Source organism: Perissodus microlepis, chromosome 17 (genome assembly GCF_051167445.1).
Source record: "Perissodus microlepis isolate ML-2025 ecotype Zambia chromosome 17, ASM5116744v1, whole genome shotgun sequence".
Taxonomy (NCBI): domain Eukaryota; kingdom Metazoa; phylum Chordata; class Actinopteri; order Cichliformes; family Cichlidae; genus Perissodus; species Perissodus microlepis.
The window spans coordinates 194794-212805 of NC_140477.1; the positions used below are offsets into that span (position 1 = coordinate 194794).

Consider the following 18012-nt stretch of genomic DNA (forward strand, 5'->3'; position numbering starts at 1 on the left):
ATTGCAGATTCTGACTCATGTTGATGGTAAAGTTCAGGCTTTGCTCTTTAATAACGTTTGACAGATCCACGTTCAATATTCTCCTGTGTGCTTTCTCCAGACTATCTGTCGCAGGGTGTGGATCTGAGTGGCATCGAGGTGATTGAGAATGACTTGCTGTTGATCAGCAGAGCAAGGCTCGAGGTGGAGAACCAGGCCAAGCGGTTGCTGGAGCAAGGAATGGAAATCCAGGTAGAAAATTTCCGTTCTTTTGTTTTCTACCTGTACTGCGCTGTCTGAGACCCGGCGTGCTGCCTGAGATTTAAGCCTCCTAAGGGAGAATGTCAGTGACTTATCAGGCTGAGAGACCAGTCGGTCTTCACCTGGCAACTACTAACTGGTTGTGGCTATTTTGAAACCAGTTGGCAAATGGTTTCTGGAGGTCGCTGGCAGTCACAGTGAGAGCTGTACCGTGTTTCCATGTGACGGCTTTTAGATGCTGTTGTGAGTAGTGTGCATGTTAGAGTGTGACATACTTCTCACCAAGCAGTAGTGAAAATGTTAAAAAACACAAAATAGCATCGTATGTTTGTGATCCTTTAAAAACATAGCAGTTATGGGAGAGGTTATACATTTCTTTTGCAATATTTGATAATGAAACATCTACGAAAGAAGAGTTCATTTATGGTGATGAAGAAATAACAACATTAGAGCTATTTCATGTTTAGGTGTGTGAACCCAAAGAGATGCTGAGCAGGAGTGTCTGAAGCTGCTGACAGAGTGGAGATTAGTAGGAGACTGTGACTGTAAGGTTCCTGTGAACATCTATGTCTGCATCGAGACAATAAGCCGTTCCTCCAGAAATAGAAAACCACACACACACACACACACACACACACACACACACACACACACACACACACACACACACACACACACACCTCTGTCCCCCCGGTGTATTCCACCCACAGGAGAAGTATTTTTATCCTGACCACTGCTATGTGTGTGTGTGTACACATATGAAAAACGCACACATCACACATACTGTATGTACTGTATGGACACACAGTGACAGCTTCTTACACAGTTGCTTGTTGTGAAGGTTATGTAAGCTTGGACGTGCTGGCTGGGCTGTGTGGGAGATTCACCTCAGTCCTCTGATTTTTTTGCCAGCAGATACCCTGTAGCCCATCTGGTGAGTGGGAGCTCCACTGACCCACGTAAAAAAACACAACAACAAAAAAAACCCACACTGCTCCTCTTTATCTAAAAAAACCCAAACAGTGGCTAAAGTCTATAATGTTAATATTATGGGTAACTCTGTTTTTATGAACATCACTGAAGAGCGCTGTTAGGGACTTTGTTCGTCTGGTATCCTGTCAGAGTCTAACGTTAAGGGTTCTAAATGTAAACGTAGCACCGGTCTAATGACGGTGGTTCTTTCACTGGTTCATAGGAACACAGATTAGCTTAGCTTGCTCTCTCTTCATCACCGCTGACTGCTGCAGTATCCGCATCACTGCCGACACTGCACCGATCCGTCTGTCAGTGTCCGACTTCACTCTACCTTTCCTAGCGCATAGGACCCAGAGATACTCGACTGCTCCTGTGGGGCAGCTGCCCATTCCTGAATTGGAACTCAGCCCTTTCTGACGCTAAGGTGCTAACTCTCATTTTTGCAACTTCACACCATTGGCTGCAAACCAGAGAAAACTGCCTGATAAAACCACAAAGATGAAATCGTCACCGACGGGGAAACCCTGCAGCTGCTGACTGCCTCTAGAAATGCTGTCTGTGATTGTTAACCCAGCTCTCAGGATGGTTCTTGGTTTGACATGCAGCATAGAAACTAAACATGTCACAGTATTCCCTGAAAACCCTCTTTTCCCTGATCATTAATAATATTTAATTTAAATGTATAATAATGGATAACACAGCAGTTGGGAGTACATTTCATTACAGTAGATGTCCCTAACTGTGACTAAATAAAGACATATAATTCCTTCTCTGTTATCTTCTTCGGTACCATGTGCCGACACACTACTTTCAAAGAGGTCAGTTACCTTGTTAATACTTTTACTGCATATGACTCTGAATACTGTGACTCCTCTGAGAAAGAAACCTTGGCTCCCTGGTATAACTCTCAGATGCCCGCCCATCCCTGAGTCTGGCTCTCCTGGAGGTTTCTTCCTATTAAAAGGAAGTTTTTCCTTCCCACTGTCACCAAGTGCTTGCTGATAGGGGGCTGCAGGGCTCGCAAAATCCAGTCGGGCTACCAAAATCTATCTCTGCCCTGCCCGTCGGGCTATCATAGGAAGGAAAAATATATGTCAATGCTTTTGCATTCTTTCGGAAATGTAGCTGGGTAATTATGTCATTGGCATCGGTGAGCCACTGTCAATATGTGACATATTGAAATCGCGTTTGAATTTGCGCTTGTTTTTTGCTTTCACTTTGCAATCATGCAAACTGTGTATAGAGAGCGACAGCACTGATTGGTGAGTGATGATAATTTGCGCACCAATTCCTCTGACATCGTCTTATCAATCGTTAGCTTACTATGCAAACATGACAAGTGGAATCTCCCGCAGCTTAAACATGTGAGAGGTTGATCGCGCAGAGAATCGCTGAGCGTTATGTGAGTGCGTGTGTAAAAGCAGCAGGATATATATTTTAGTTCTGCTGAGCCAAATAAGACAGGTCAGGGTGAAGAAGTGACAGCCAAAGAAAAGCTTACCACAAAACGGAAAAGTTATGACAAATCAGACTATAAGGCAAAAAGAAAGTGCAGCTTTATGGTTTCATGGACAAAAGAATTTCTGTGGCTGCAACATGACGAGCTAAATAACCAGGGCTGCACATAAGTGGTCCGCAGGTGCGCATTCGCTGTCAAAATAAAAAACGTGCACAAGATAAGAAGTTGCAACGCGTGTTTGCGTACATAAGATTTTCTGGAGGAGGACAGACATTTGTTTAGAACTCTTAAAGATGTCAAAGAAGCTCCTTTAAGCAATTACTTTGGTTTTCCTCCACCTCCAAAGAAATGTCAGAAGGAGTCCGAACCACAAAAGAAGCGCGTATTCTTGGAAAAGTGGTTGCAGGAGGTGAGCTGGCTTCAAACAAATGATGAACGCACAGAGATGTGGTGCAGAATGTGCCGTGAAAATCCCACTCTAGCGGACAAAAACACTGCCTTTTATATGGACGCAAACGGGCGCTGCAACTTCTTATCTTTTATTTTGACAGCGAATGCGCACATGCGGACCACTTATGTGCACCCGTGTAAATAACATAATGTTCTGCCGGGTGTGTTGTTGGTTTTCCCTCGATTTCTGAGTCGACAAGCGCCTTTGTTACTGGGACCAGTCATTTTAAGAAAGGCCCCCATTAGAACCCATGAGAAATGCAAGAAATGCATTATTGCTCAGTCTGCAATATCTTTCCCAGAACAAACACCAATTGCAAATAACATACTAAAAATAAACCTGAAAATCAGTTTAGAACAGCTACTATGTTGCAAAGAGTGAACTACCACTGGCACAATGTAGCAGTCTTTGCAAACTTCAAAAAGCAAATGGCCTCGATCTTGGTTCCACTTGCCTCTTACCCCTGACTTCAGTGGAAATTTCAAATTCAGGATCTGACACAGACTGATTCATGTCCTACACAGTTCTTACAAGTTCATAGAAATTTAGAATAGAATAGAATAGCCTTTATTGTCATTGTACAGAGTACAACGAAATTGGAGTGCCACTCCCTTGGTGCAAGTTTCAATAATAAATACAAATGTAAAATATAAAAAGTACAAAAAAACCCCAATCGTATTACTCAAACAATAGTATGTACAATATATATAGGATAGCAGCATTAATATAATGACAGTATGAGTAGCAGCATAATATAATGACAGTGACGGTATGGAATAGGTTCAATTGTTTTTGTGCTTATTTACTACGGTGATAGCTCTGGGAAAGAAGCTATCCCTGAATCTGTTTGTCCTGGTTTTATGTGACCTGTACCGTCGGCCTGACGGTAATAGTTCAAACAGTTGATTGCTGGGGTGAGAGTAGTCCTTGATGATATTGCCAGCTCTGCTGAGGTACCGAGAGTTTGCAGTGACCTCCAGGCTGGGCAGAGAGCAGCCAGTGATCTTCTGGGCTGTGTTGATGACCCTCTGCAGTACTTTCCTGTCCGCAGCTGAGCACCCTGCATACCATGATGTTATGCCGTACGTTAGGATGCTCTCTATGGTGGCTCTGTAAAATGTCACCAGCAGCCTCTCCTCCAGGTTGTTCCTCCTGAGCACTCTCAGAAAGTGGAGACGCTGCTGGGCCTTTTTAACCACCGCCGTGGTATTTGCAGTCCAGGAGAGGTCATCAGAGATGTGCACGCCCAGAAACCTCATGGAGTGTACCCTCTCCACACATTTCTGTTCAATTAGAACCAAGTATTTGAGTTGATGATTGTAATTTTTATACAATGTTGTAATTGGTTTTTCAACAATTTTTTGATTAATGTTTTGTTTCCTTTACAATATTATACATTAAAGTATAATATTGTAATGTATAATATTGTAAAGGAAACAAAACATCAATCAAAAAGTTGCTCTCTTTTTTATTCGGGCTACTTACATTTATTTTGGGCTACCAAAAACTGAAGAGTCCCTGCCCGAAGGGTTACCAGGGATTTTGAAATTTTGCGAGCCCTGGGCTGTCTGTTTCTTGGGGTTTTCTCTGTATTATTGTGGGGTCATTAAATTACAGTATAACACGCCTTGAGGTGACTGTTGTAATTTAGCACTATATAAATAAAACTGAAGTGAAATGAATTGAATTGATTGCTACAGGGACCAATTGGCCAATAATAATAGTTTTTAGAGACCTGGTCCTTCTGAAACACCCCCAACAGGAATCCCTGAGGGACGTAGCTGAGTGCTTTCTAGAAGTCCACAACACTCATCTAGATTGGCTGAGCAAACGCCTTGAATATCTTCAAGAGGATAACGAGCTTGAAACTGTCCATTGGCCAGAAAGAAAACCCCATTGTTGTTCTGGCTCTGGGGCTCTTCTAACAGCCAGACTCCCACCCCCCAATGGTCCCTAGTGGGTAGGGACCAACACCCCAGTCAACATGACTGAAGTCACAATTTGTCCTTTCAGGACTAAGTTGATATATAATGTCAGTCTATGTGTTAAGTACACTTATTGCTATCAGGACGGGTTAGCTTAGCTTAGCATAAAGACTGGAAATACAGGAGAGCAGCTAGCCGGGTTTGTTCAGACTTACCAACACCTCAACATCTCTGACGAACATGTTTGAAGAAATTAAAAAATGACTAGGATGTTTCTTAATGAACAGCAGCCAGTACTTCTGTAGTATTTCTGGTTGTTTCCTGGCAACGTTGTTGTGACGACAAGACTGTGGCAAGTTTACCCCCTGGCACATTTCATGAGAGAGACGTGGCACTCATATAATCCTGAAGAGATTGTGCTGCCCCTACAGAGGCGATCGACATCCATGAATGCATGCACACAGTAGAGGCCGAGGACAGTTTCCGCTTTATGTAGCAGTCATATTAACTTGCTACGTTGTATCTAAGTGCTTCTGATGTTTTCTTTGATTACTGTGTCCATAATGGGAATTAGCATGACACGTGCTTGGAGATTAGACGGGATACCGATTCATTCAACACTCGAACACTGAGTCACAGACTCACAACGCGTGTCTGTGTGTGAGTGTGCTTGTTTGCAGGGCGGGGATTTATCAAGTGTTACAGTAGATATGCATAACAAAGACGCTAACAAAGCTAAGAAGTGTAATGCAGGTCAAGTTAGCCAAACAGTTTTTAGCGACCTTATTAATGCTATCAGAAAGGCTTTTATAGAAGATAACTGACACTGACAAAAACAATAATGTTACTTTTCTCTCCATCAAATGTTTTTTGTTCTTGTGTGAATTAAGCTAAATCTAAATGAATGTAGCAGTGGACCTGCAGCTGCTTCGTTCTGTGAGATCACTGTAACAGTGACTTTTAAAGCTGTCACACCAAACAGATGCTGACATCGACGCCTCATTCATTTTCACCCCCCTTCTTTCTTTTGATAATCAGAACCCAACCCAGGTTGGCACAGCCCTTCAGGTCTTCTATAATCTGGGTAATCTCAGAGAAACCATCAGCCATGTGGTTGGGGGTTACCAGACCACCATACAGGACAACATCACTAGTGCTCTTGACATCAAAGGCCTGACACAGCCAGCTAACCCCAGAGGTAAGCCTGAAGAAGACTGTGCTTCAGAAAGGTTTGCCCACTGAGTGCATTGTTCTAATTTGTAATGATCAAACAGAAGAACATTTAATAATTGGATCTATTTCATGAGTTGGTTTGAAAAACAGTGGTGTGAACAAGTGTTTGCCCCCTTTTGTCACACATAAATGTTTCAGATCAATTTGAATATTGGACAAAGATAACACAAGTAAACACAAAATGCAGTTTCTAAATGAAGGTGTTTATGATGCAGACTGCTTCTGCCAACATTTGTGAAAGAATGGGTCACTTAGTGAATTCCAGATTGGTACTGTAATGGGATGCCACCTGTTGTGATATTTCCTTACTACCAAATATTCCATAGTCAGCTGTTAGCGGTATTCCAACAAAGTGACTGGGAATGACAGGACCTCTGCCGTGTACAGTCACAGAGCGGGGTCAGCGGATGCTGAGGCGCATCGCACACAGAGGTCCCAACTTTCTGCAGAGTTAGTCGCTATACACCTCCAAACTTCATGCGGCCTTCAGATTAACTCAGTGTGTACAGAGCTTCAGAAGCTGTTTGGATCCAAGCATTACATCACCAAAGCGATGTGTTGGAAGCAGTGGTGTAGCGAAGCTGTGGAGTGACGAGTTGCGCTTCTTCAGATGGACCAGTCTGGGTTTGGCAGCTGCCAGGAGAATGATGCTTGTCTCACTGCGCTGTGCCAAGTTTGTGGGAGGGGGGTTACAGTCTGACCTCACCAATGTGCTTCTAAGATGGCCAGAAATTCCCACAAACACCACAGACACACTTCCAAACCTCATGGAAAGCAGGTAGAGTCGAAGCTTTTGTAACTGCAAAGGGCACATTGTACTAAACTCTGTGGTTTAAGAATGTTGCTCATGTGTTTGATGGCAAATGAGCAAATACTTATCTCGGTCCTCTGTGCCACTGAACTCCACAAAACTATTAAAAACTGTATGTCAGTATTATTCCATTACTGAAACTAGTCCCCAGCGTATATACTGCAGTATTTCACACTAAATTTGTTAAAATCTGCAATCTTTATGAGACTATATTTGTAAGAAATACTGCTGTCGTCGACACATGTTGAGTAAACCTGGAGAAAATCTAATTAGGAAGCTGCTTTGTTGGTGGAAATGATTTGTGGTTGATGTTCCTCTAGGCGCTCCTGGCAGAGCAGTGCTACCAACACCAGGCAACACAGCTGCTTTCCGTGCTGGTCTGTGGACCAACCTGGAGAAACTGATGGACCAGATATGTGCTGCATCCAGACAAGTACACATACATATACACACTGAAGCCCGAGCGTTAAATAAAACAGCACAGCTGCCAGCGTGGCTGATGAATTAAGTACGAGGCCATCTTTGTTGTGTGTCGTTTCAGGTGCAGCACCTGCAGAAAGTTCTGATGAAGAAGAGAGACCCCGTCACTCACGTGTGCTTCATTGATGAGATCATCAAGGTGGGTGAGCTATACTGCTACTCTGGTGTTTCATTAATGAAACCCAGTAATAATACTCAAGCAAAAGTCACATGCAGAGTAACCAGGAGACTTTACATGTCAGTTGGTCCAAATGGAAATAAAATACTTGCTGCAGACCTCAGTAAATTATATTTTTATAATTACTTTCAGTATTCTGTTCCTCTGGTGTCCCACTCGCGAAGGAAGCACGAGTCCCAAAGAGGTGTTTAAAAAACCAGGACAGTGTTCAAATTTGAGATCAAGCCCATTTGATTTGTTTATACAGTGTTGAGAGAAAGAGTTTGGCCCCGTCCTGATGTTTGTCACACTTAAATGTTTCAGATCAAACCGTAAATGTTAGACAAAGATAACACAACACACAAAATGCAGTTTCTAAATGAAGGTGATTATTATTAAGGTGAAAAATCTGCACGCGTAAAAGTGATGGCCCCCTGGTGGGCCCCCTCAGCATCTGTAATAACTGCCAGTGAGTCTTTACAGCTCTGTGGAGGAATCTGGGTCCACTCATATTTGCAGAATTGTTGTAATTCAGCCACGTTGGAGGGTTTTTGAGCATCAACCGTGTTTTTAAGGTCCTGCACCAGCGTCTCAGTTGGATTCAGCTCAGGACTTTGACCAGTCTTCATTTGGTTTTTCTTAAGCCAATCAGAGGACGACTCACTGCTGTGGTTTGGATCATTGTCCTGTTGCAGAACACAAGCGTGCTTCAGCTTGAGGTTGCACAAAGATGTTGGGACACTTTCCTTCAGGATGTTTTGGTCGACGGCAGAATTCGTGGCTCCATTTACCCAGAGGTGTAAAGTAACAGAGTACAAATACTTTTGGTCAGGCTGGTCCTATTTAAGGTATCTGTTGATTGAGAACAGGTGTGGCAGTAATCAGGCCTGTGTGTGGCTGAAGAAATCAAACTGTGACACACCACAGTTAATTCATTTTATAACCGGGGGTCCATGCAGGTTTGGATTTTCTCCCCCTTAATAATAATCACCTTCATTTAGAAGCTGCATTATGTGTTTATTTGTGTTATCTTTGTCTAACATTTACATTTGTTTGATCATCTGAAACATTCAAGTGTGACAAACATCAGTACGGGTGCAAACACGTTCTCACACGGCGGCCAGCAGCACGAGTTCATTTGCCTGCCTCCACAGAAACCGAGTTGTAGAAATGAAAGCAGGAGAATGTTACTATGGAAACAAAGCTCTCACCAATTACCCAGAGATGGAGGTGTGAGTTTGGGACCTAATGACATGTCTAAATGCAAGTCTCCTCAGCAGTGCAGCAGCACCATCAGCTTCACTGTTATGGACACGAGTATACATGTAAGAATGGACTGACTGTCAGCAGCTCTGAAAGCATTACATGAAAATATGTTGAAGGTACAGTCAAAGTTCTGAACACTAATTCAGACATGTAAATGTGACAGAATCAGCTGTAAATTATTATGAGGAAGATGTTATTTTGCATCATGTACTCAGGAGTGTAGCTGAATAACACCTCGCTGATTCTGAAGTAGTTGTTACATTTCTGGGGCTTTTTTATGCACAGTTACACACAATTATGCAAAAACCTTTTTGTTCTTCCACGTTACAGGAGCGCTTGTTTTCCCCTCCATCACAGTTTTTCATGTGATAACAGTAAACTCACCACACGCCCATTCTACTTACAGAGAAAATCTCTGTGTGACAAACATGTGGCTGACCTGAACAACTGAGCTGATGAAACTCTGTTTAGTTCTCCACACTTGGTCAGTGTCATTCACCTAAAATCATAATAATATATTAATAATCACATGTCAGTAATATATGAAGTTACTGTAACTACGAGTGGATTCTGCAATAGAGAATGCAACAGCCAGATATGAACCCACTCCCAGAGATGAGCCAGTCCTTGCCAGTACTCTTTACCAGCCCTGTAACTTTTTGCCGTGACTTTTCATTTCTAAACCACAGTGTTAAAACTCTGGCTGTAAAAATCAGATGATAAGTTCAGGATCCTGTAAGCAGGAGATGAACAGACACCAGCAATCAGCCACTCACAGTCAAGCCCCCACTCTGAATTTTCACGGTAAATAAAACACAGACCGGTTCTTTGTACTCTACCTGAACACTAAAAGGGCTTTATATACAATATTCACACCCACTCATACAAGGACTGTGCTTTCTAAATAACATTCACATACATTGGATTTACAGCTTGGAAGCTTGGAGCATATCCACCAACCCAGAGTTAAAGTGTTGCTTTGGCAAAATAAGCATGAACTGTAAAACTTGTCTGTACTGCCAAGATTGCTGAACATGTCCTCACTGAGCACTGAGCACGCTCTATCCATGAATGGCTCTACGTTACTGAGAAGCAGATTAAATCCTTGTTTTTGTGCTTTCCTGACGCTAATACTGGAACGCACTAAGTTATTATGGATCTGGATCTTTCAGAGAGTGACTTTTGTCCTGTGTGCCTCCCCTCATACCCAGCTGACCCTCCCTCCTCTGGTTACGCTGAAGGGAGTTTTTCCTCCCCACTGTCATCAAGTTCTTGCTCATAAAAGCAGTGGGGGCTCTTTAGCTTACAATATAATGCATTTTGAGGTCACTGTTGTTATAAATAAAACTTAATTTGAAAAAAACTGAATTGAAACTTGTCTCTAAATTCCAACATCCAACTTCCAAAGTAACTTTGGTTTCTGTGTTTCTAATTAACAAACAAAGACAGACGTGCAGACAGTGGGGAAAGTGGGAGGTCAGAGGCATGCCCAACAGACCTGCAGCATGCTTCTCTAATAGAGCACTGAGAGCAATACACAGGAACATGCCCGGTTCCATGAAATAATTAAAGCACTTTCCGCAATCAGGTTATGTATGTTGATGTGTGTATGTGTCTGCAAGTTCATGTTTCATACGAGTTTTGATTGTAGTTCCTGTGCAGGTGTGAGTTTAACCCGTCAAACGTGGGAAAGTGTCACACAGAGATTTTCTCTGTGAGTAGAATGAGCGTGTGGTGAGTTTACTGTTATCACATGAAAAACTGTGATGGAGGGAAAACAAGCGCTCCTGTTACGTGGAAGAAAAAGGTTTTTGTTGGGCGCTGGTTACTGGCACTGGTTAATCAGGGCGACGTGGTCGAGTGTCAGATAATCAGTATTTCTTTGTTTTACCAACAGGATGGTCAACCTGATATCCTCTACACCTTCTGGAACAATATAACTACGACGCTCAGTGAAGAGTTTCATAAAGCGACTGAAGGTAAGACTGTTTATTCTCCCGTTTTCACTCCTGTGCACCAACGTCTGTCATGATTTTTCTTTTCACACAGATTCAAACAGAGTTTGTTCCACTTGTCGAGCTGTTGTGTAAGAAAGTAAATGTTCTGTGTTGTGCGTATGTAACAGAAGCATCGCCATGTCCCAGAGCGCGCTGTGCTTTGGGTGAGCTCAGTCCCAAACCTGCAGACACATCCTGTTTTCTGTGTTTATATACAATCCAGATGTCATAGGGAGAACACTGGACAGGTTACCCATCTGTCACAGGGCTGACGCGCAGAGACACACACTCGAATATTCACACCTGTGGTCTGTTCATGCATGTTTTTGGACTGTGGGAGGAAACCAGAGTATGCAGAGAGAACATGCAGACTGCATACAGAAACACCTCAGTATGGCTCTGAAGCGTAGGACTTTCGTGCTGTGAAGCCACAGTGCTAACAACAATACTAAATAAATCCATTCTCATGCTCGGTGAGGAAGCCGGACATGCAAACACCATACCAGCGTGCTTCCTTTTAGAAATACTCCAAGTTCTTTATGTCTGTAACAAAGTTAAATGATGACCATTATTTCTACATTCAAATCATTTGTTGTAATAATATTTATTTTGTCATTTTCCATTAGTAGATCTATTTTCGTTCCCAGTTGAAATTTCATGCAAAGCACTTGAAATTGACAGAATAGACACTCTGACAGAGCAACAGTGTGCAACCTCGAGTTAAAGGTTTCGGCTGGATCCTAGGGTCACCACGGCGACATGTGTGATTTGTCAGAGCACTGAGCCGTTTGCTCTTCCTGGTGCAACCCTGAAGTGGTGACCTTTCACTCGTCACGTGAATGTGTTACCCACAACACGATGCAGGGTCTGTTAGGCCTGCACAGAGATAAGAAATAAATCTTTTGGTCTATTTATATAAAAATGTCTGCATGTAAAACCAGACATTACCGGCTTTAGCCTTTCCCCTGTCCTGCAGAGAGCCGTGAAGATTCTCTGAGCCTTTGCCCTTGAAGTCCTTCACAGAGAGTTAAACCTCTCCCTACAGGGTAAAGGTTTACACTCAGTTCCACAGGACTCTCGATGCTGTGGGGCTATCTTGGCTGGACAGTGAATCTGGTTTGGCAGGCTTCCCCTTTTAAAGAAATATACAAGTGTACTGGAGAATTTGTTTTGTGGGATGTGACTGAGCGTCCTGATGCGGGTTATCTCAGAACATAGTGTTGGACTCACTGTTTCAGGCTATTTGGTCCCTGTACGTGTCCCTTTGTTGGGCAGCCATTGCAAACTGCACTGGTGTTGGTGTGTGACATGCTGTGAGTGAACATTAGCACATAACCCTGTAATGATGCACACACATGAGATGCTGTTTCTGATTTCACTCAGAAAAAACAGCTTATAAATTGTCTTTGAGATGCAGTTAGTTGATGACAGTTGTGGCCAAAAGCTGTGGGCAGAAACCAAAAGAATGAAACTGTGTCTGGAAGCAGCAGAAATGAGCTTCAGGGATTTGGGTCGTGCCTCAGAGACAGGAGAAGGAGTTTGATCATTCAAGGCTCAAAACAGATCTGCTGCACCTCCACAGCCGTTTGAGGTGGTTTGGGGATGTGGCTAGGATCCCGATTGGACGCCTCTTAGTTTAGGTGTTTCAGGATTGGCCTGCAGGGGGACAGACCTAGGGCATGCTGCAGAGATGGGTCAGTGTGGCTGGTTTGGAAACACCTCTGTGTCTGCCTGGAAGAGCTGGAGGAGGGAGTCAGGGGGAGGGGTATCTGAGCATCTGTACTGAGTTTGCTGACCTCAGTCTAGTCTGTCAGCAGATGGTGGTGGATGGAATCAGGTTTTTTGTTTTGCTAAGAAAATGAGCATTTGGAAATGTGGCGTGGTTGTTGGGGCTGCTGGGCCTCGTGTCTAACTGCAAAGTTTTAAACACACATAAGAACCAACAAAAAAAAATTTCAGTAATAACTTTGTCAGTATTGATTATTGATTGCAGTATTGACCATTTTCAGTGTTTCTGGTGAGTAGAATCATCTGGAACAAGTTTAAAATGTTTGCAGGTTTTGGTTTCAGTAATCATCCCTCAGGTGTTCTTCATCTTATCAGACTCTGTAAACTACAGGTGTCCAACTCCAGGCCTCGAGGGCCGGTGTCCTGCAGGTTTTAGATGTGTCCTTGATCCAACACAGCTGATTTAAATGGCTAAATGACCTCCTCAACATGTCTTGTAGTTCTCCAGATGCCTGGTAATAATCATTTGATTCAGGTGTGCTGACCCAGGGTGAGATCCTGCAGGACACCGGCCCTCGAGGCCTGGAGTTGGGCACCCCTGCTGTAAAAGCAGCCCCTCAAAAAACAAAGAAATAAATTAATTTAAAAAGTAAATAATTTTGACTCAATTATTCTCTCGCTGTCACATGGAGGCGTTGGGTGGCGAGTGAGAACAGGAGAGGTGGATTTGGCTGCTCGCTAACATTTCACTGTCATGGCCTCTGTGTGTGTGTGTGTGTGAGAGAGAGATGAATTCCAGAACAGAAGTAAAACAGGTGATCTGTTGAATAATTTGGTCATTTGGAGGCTCGGTTGCATAAGTCTGTGTGTTGTCGTCACTGTAGTCCTTCTGCTCTCTCTGTTTCCATCTGACATATTTCTCTTTCTGTTATCAGATTGATTTGCTCTTAACAAGTATAATTTCCTCCTGTCAGTGTAACATTTTTACACGTATTTCAGGAAATTGAGGTTTTTTTCTTTGTTGTTTCAGCTGAGCCACAACCACACCCACTTTAACACGTTGGTTGGCGTCTGCATTGACCAGCCTGTCACTCGCCCTCCCTTCCATGTAAAATCCACTAAATTGAATTTAATCCAGTCTCATGAAGCCCGTTCATAGAGGTGGTTATATTTTGAACGTTGGAAACAGCCAGGTTAGCCTTTGTCCTTTTCCCAGTATTAATGCTAAGCTAGGCTAACAATGTCCCGTAGTACCAAGGGCGTAGATTTGGCATGGACGGAAGGGACATGTCCCCACCAATATCCTGCGATTATTGAATTGTCCCCACCAATAATTTGATCTCTTCGAGTAAAGAACAACAATCCCGATAGAAAGAAAAACCGATCTGTCAGCGTCTCATTCACCCAGCGGAGCAGAAAGAGTTAAATTACGTCCTCTACTGGAGTCCTACGTCATGTGACAAATATGGCGAGTGTGATTGGCTGAGCCTTTCAGGGAGCTCTGTTTAGTTTTAGCAGCGGCAAACCTGCGCTGCGAGGAGGAGAGGAGGACAGCAGCAAAGAGGAAGAACCTGATATAAGACAGTGTTTTTCAAAGAAACCTGTCAGTCACTTAAAGTCAAGTTCAGTCATAAAATGTGTCCGTCACAATAACGTTACAGGCTATGCTAGGCTTTGGCCCACATCAGTCTAAAACTGTATGTAACCATGAATAACGTGTTTGGGAAACTAACTGCACAGCAGGCAGCACTATTAGTTCTCTCAGTCTCAGAGCAGCATTTCTAATTTTGATTGAAACTGTCAGAGAAAACGGCAGCCTCGAGCAGCCAGGATATTAGTTTACAGAGGCTGTTAAAATTATATGTCTAACGTTAAAATGTTGGTGACACAATAATTTCATACTAATGGCACTGACGTATTCATAGGGTTACTTTTTGAGACAATATATCATGAGGTAGTCATGATTTTGCAAATATTCCACCTTGTAGTGCAGTTTGCACAAATTGTTTTAAAAATGCACTCACCCTACAAACATTACTGACGAGTCAAGATCTGCACAAACTGACAGAAACACTGAAGCAGCTGCACATTTTATTCTTATTGTCATGTATGTCCTATTTGTCAGGTGACAGAAGAACCAACACAAAGCTCAGAGAGTAATGGTGACACAAGGTCACAGGTGAAATTGGATGATGACTTGTTGGTTCATGACTGTATTTGAAGCTATTTTTATTTTAGCATGATACCTGATTTATATGGATTATGGCTGAAGTAAACTGAAGCCTAAAATACTCAGTCATTTGTTTAATAGTAACTTAACATTACATAATTCACATATAAAACTATGAATTGTAATTTTAAATGGTTTAAAAGCATGCAGAATAGCATATGTAGGCAAGTATATTTCTCCTTTTTAATCAAGAAGCAAAGACAAAAAGGACAAACATAAGAAACGGGGCAGGTTCAGTGGTTGAATCATCCAAAACCAAATCTACGCCCTTGCGTAGTACACTGGACACTGCTGGCTCACTGACATGGTTTTGCGCTTCGGTTTGTAATGTGGGTGTTGTGGAAAAAACTACGAATATTTCAGAGAAACCTGATCGAGTACTTGTGAAGTGTCCAAAATCCTGCAAACGTCTGCTGAGCTGGATGTCTGTGAGATCGCTCTTTCTGGTCTCACTCAGAAAAAACTGCGACTCTGTTCATGAATCCAAACTTTGTGTGTTTTTCTCTGTTTTTGGTTCTTTTGTAGCCTCGTCGTTCTTGAAGCAGGCATTTGAAGGGGAGTATCCCAAACTCCTGCGACTCTACAACGAGTTGTGGCGCCGACTGCAGCAGTACAGCACCAGTCTGCAAGGAGCGTTAACCAGCAGCGGTGGGATGGACGCGTCTCTGGATATCTCCACAGTAGAGACAGACAACCAGGACCTGTTTACACACGGGAAACAAGACTACAAGTGAGCCCAGTCAAACACAGAAGCACAACAGCTTGTTCAGTTTGAAGCACAGAGGAAAAGTTGAATTCAGAGCATATTTGAGTTTTCTTGTTTTCAGTCACACCTTAGTTAAACATTCAAGTAGAAAGTCTGCTCGACTCACAGGCAGAGTTTGTGTCCTCCTTCAGCTTCGAAGGCTTCCTGGGTCACAGGTCAAATGTCTTCACTAAATGTATTTTTAGAAGCAGAGACGACCGTTAAGAAACAACAAGAAAAACACTGTGCTGCTCAGTGAAGCCAAGAAGCTTAGAGAGCCATGGAGCTAAGGAACTAGAGACACTTGGAGAACGTGACAGAGAAGACAAAGTACAAGGTGGTGAGGACAGAAAATAAACATCCCACACAAAAGTATAAGAAGAGAGGAAGGAAACAAAGGTATACAAGTACAGCACTGTGCAGTTTATTGTAGTTATGCAACACAGCGCTGTAAGGCCTCACATCTTTTTAGTGTAATTTCAGTTTAGTTTTATTACTTTGTGAGTTGGAGACTGGGAGGGATGCACTCCCCCAGTCCACTTATCAGAAATGCCATGCGCAGCATTCAGTCGCGTTTCTCTGTCACAGTCATTACAAAGTTTCAACCCTTTGCTTCTGAAACAGTCTCACATTTGATTGTCCGTCTGGTGACACTTGCATCTGATTGGTTCTCGCTGTCGGAGGGCAAAAACAGATGGGACAGTGTTTGATAAGAAGGTCTAACAGAGAACAGTGCAATGAGGGATTGTGTGTACACAGTGCAGCAAAAACCTGAGGAACAAAGGAATCGTGTTACTGATGGGGCATAAAGACATGGCAGACACAAAGTCCTCTCGTGTTGACAGGATGTGGGGGCAGATACTTGGACGTAGAGTTCCTGTAAACACCAGTGTGACAAGCTGGGGGGGGGTACACACATCTGTCTCTTCATGCAAAAGCAAAGGAATATTACCTTAACTGCAACAGTTTATGTACTTTCCTTTTCTTGCATTGTCACAATGTATAACAGTTATTAAACAAATGAAATCAGCACTCGGCTCCAGCTGCACTGAACAGTAATACGATTGGATATGGTGGCGTTTCAGTTCCACTTATGTCAGACAGAGAATATCTTTGTTTTATGACGATGATGACACCATGATAACTGAGAATGTTTTTGTGCTTTTAAACGTAACCTTAAAGGAAAGTCTCCGTCTGTTCAAAGCTTCTCACCAGCAAATTATATGTGTGTGTGTGTGTGTGTGTGTGTGTGTGTGTGTGTGTGTGTATCTCAGTTCTATTTTGAATGATGTTTAATTAATACATTTAATTCAGTGTGTATCTTTGTGTGTGTGCTCGTGTAGCCCAGAGAAGGCTCTGAAGGACTCCCTGCAGCCGTACGAGGCAGCCTACCTGTCCAGGTCTCTCTCTCGCCTCTTCGATCCCATCAACTTGGTATTTCCCATGGGGGGGCGCAACCTGCCTTCCAGCGATGAGCTAGACAGCATCATCAAGACCATCAACAGGTGTGAAGGCTTTTCGTCATCCAACATATCAAGAGTTTGTAGTTTCATAATACTGATCAGTGGATCGTTAATTGAAATATTAAATCAAAAGAAGAAACTAGTGAATGGTTGGGGGTCAAATTTAAACGTGATTTTTCTTTCCTGTTGGAATGTTCTGAATCATTATTAGTGAAAACACACTGCGTGTGATTAAAGCCGGGCACGCTGATTCTGCTGGTTGTTTGCAGTGAGCTGAATGTCGCCTCGGTGGATCCGAGCCTCTCTTTGGCTGTGGCCAAGAACGCCGCCAAGACGGTCCAGCTCTTCTGTGTCAAGTCTGAACAGCTGGTGCGTACCTCACTTAGTGTGTGCGGTGCTAAAATAACCTTTGAAGGTGTGTTCATGTTGATCACTGAGACTGTTCTAAGAGGAGTTACAGAATTAAGTCCAAAATAGTAAATATGTGGCTGTGGTTCCCTCCCACACTGATGCTGTGGAAGTGTGAGGGTGAAGGTGCGTGGCTGTCTGTGTTAGCTGCCAGCATGTCCATGATGTGCCCTGAGCCTGCTGTGTTAGCACTGCCACAGCGTAAACCCATTAAGACAAAGAAAGCTGTGGGGATGCCGTTTCCTTCCTTGCTCTCACCTCTCAAACTCTGTCTCCAGGTGTGCACTCAGGGTGATGCCAGCCAAGTGATTGGTCCATTAACAGAGGGCCAGCGGAGGAATGTTGCTGTAGTAAACACTCTATACCGCCTGCAGCAAGCGGTCACCAAGGTAGGAGTAAGACCTTGAGTCCAGTTACTACAGCAGCATGTGCAACAGTGTGTTC

The 18012-nt window shown here is 43.2% G+C and overlaps 1 protein-coding gene across 1 annotated transcript in view; it reads left to right on the forward strand.

Moving 5' to 3' along the window:
• cog5 (component of oligomeric golgi complex 5) overlaps positions 1 to 18012 on the forward strand; it is a 61370-nt gene that overhangs the window by 38069 nt on the left and 5289 nt on the right. Inside the window, exons 7-15 of the mRNA XM_084910591.1 lie at positions 101 to 231; positions 6089 to 6248; positions 7415 to 7527; positions 7636 to 7713; positions 10895 to 10976; positions 15478 to 15682; positions 17041 to 17202; positions 17430 to 17529; positions 17847 to 17957. Coding sequence (XP_084766717.1) covers positions 101 to 231; positions 6089 to 6248; positions 7415 to 7527; positions 7636 to 7713; positions 10895 to 10976; positions 15478 to 15682; positions 17041 to 17202; positions 17430 to 17529; positions 17847 to 17957 — 1142 coding nt within the window. The remainder of the gene's footprint in view (positions 1 to 100; positions 232 to 6088; positions 6249 to 7414; positions 7528 to 7635; positions 7714 to 10894; positions 10977 to 15477; positions 15683 to 17040; positions 17203 to 17429; positions 17530 to 17846; positions 17958 to 18012) is intronic.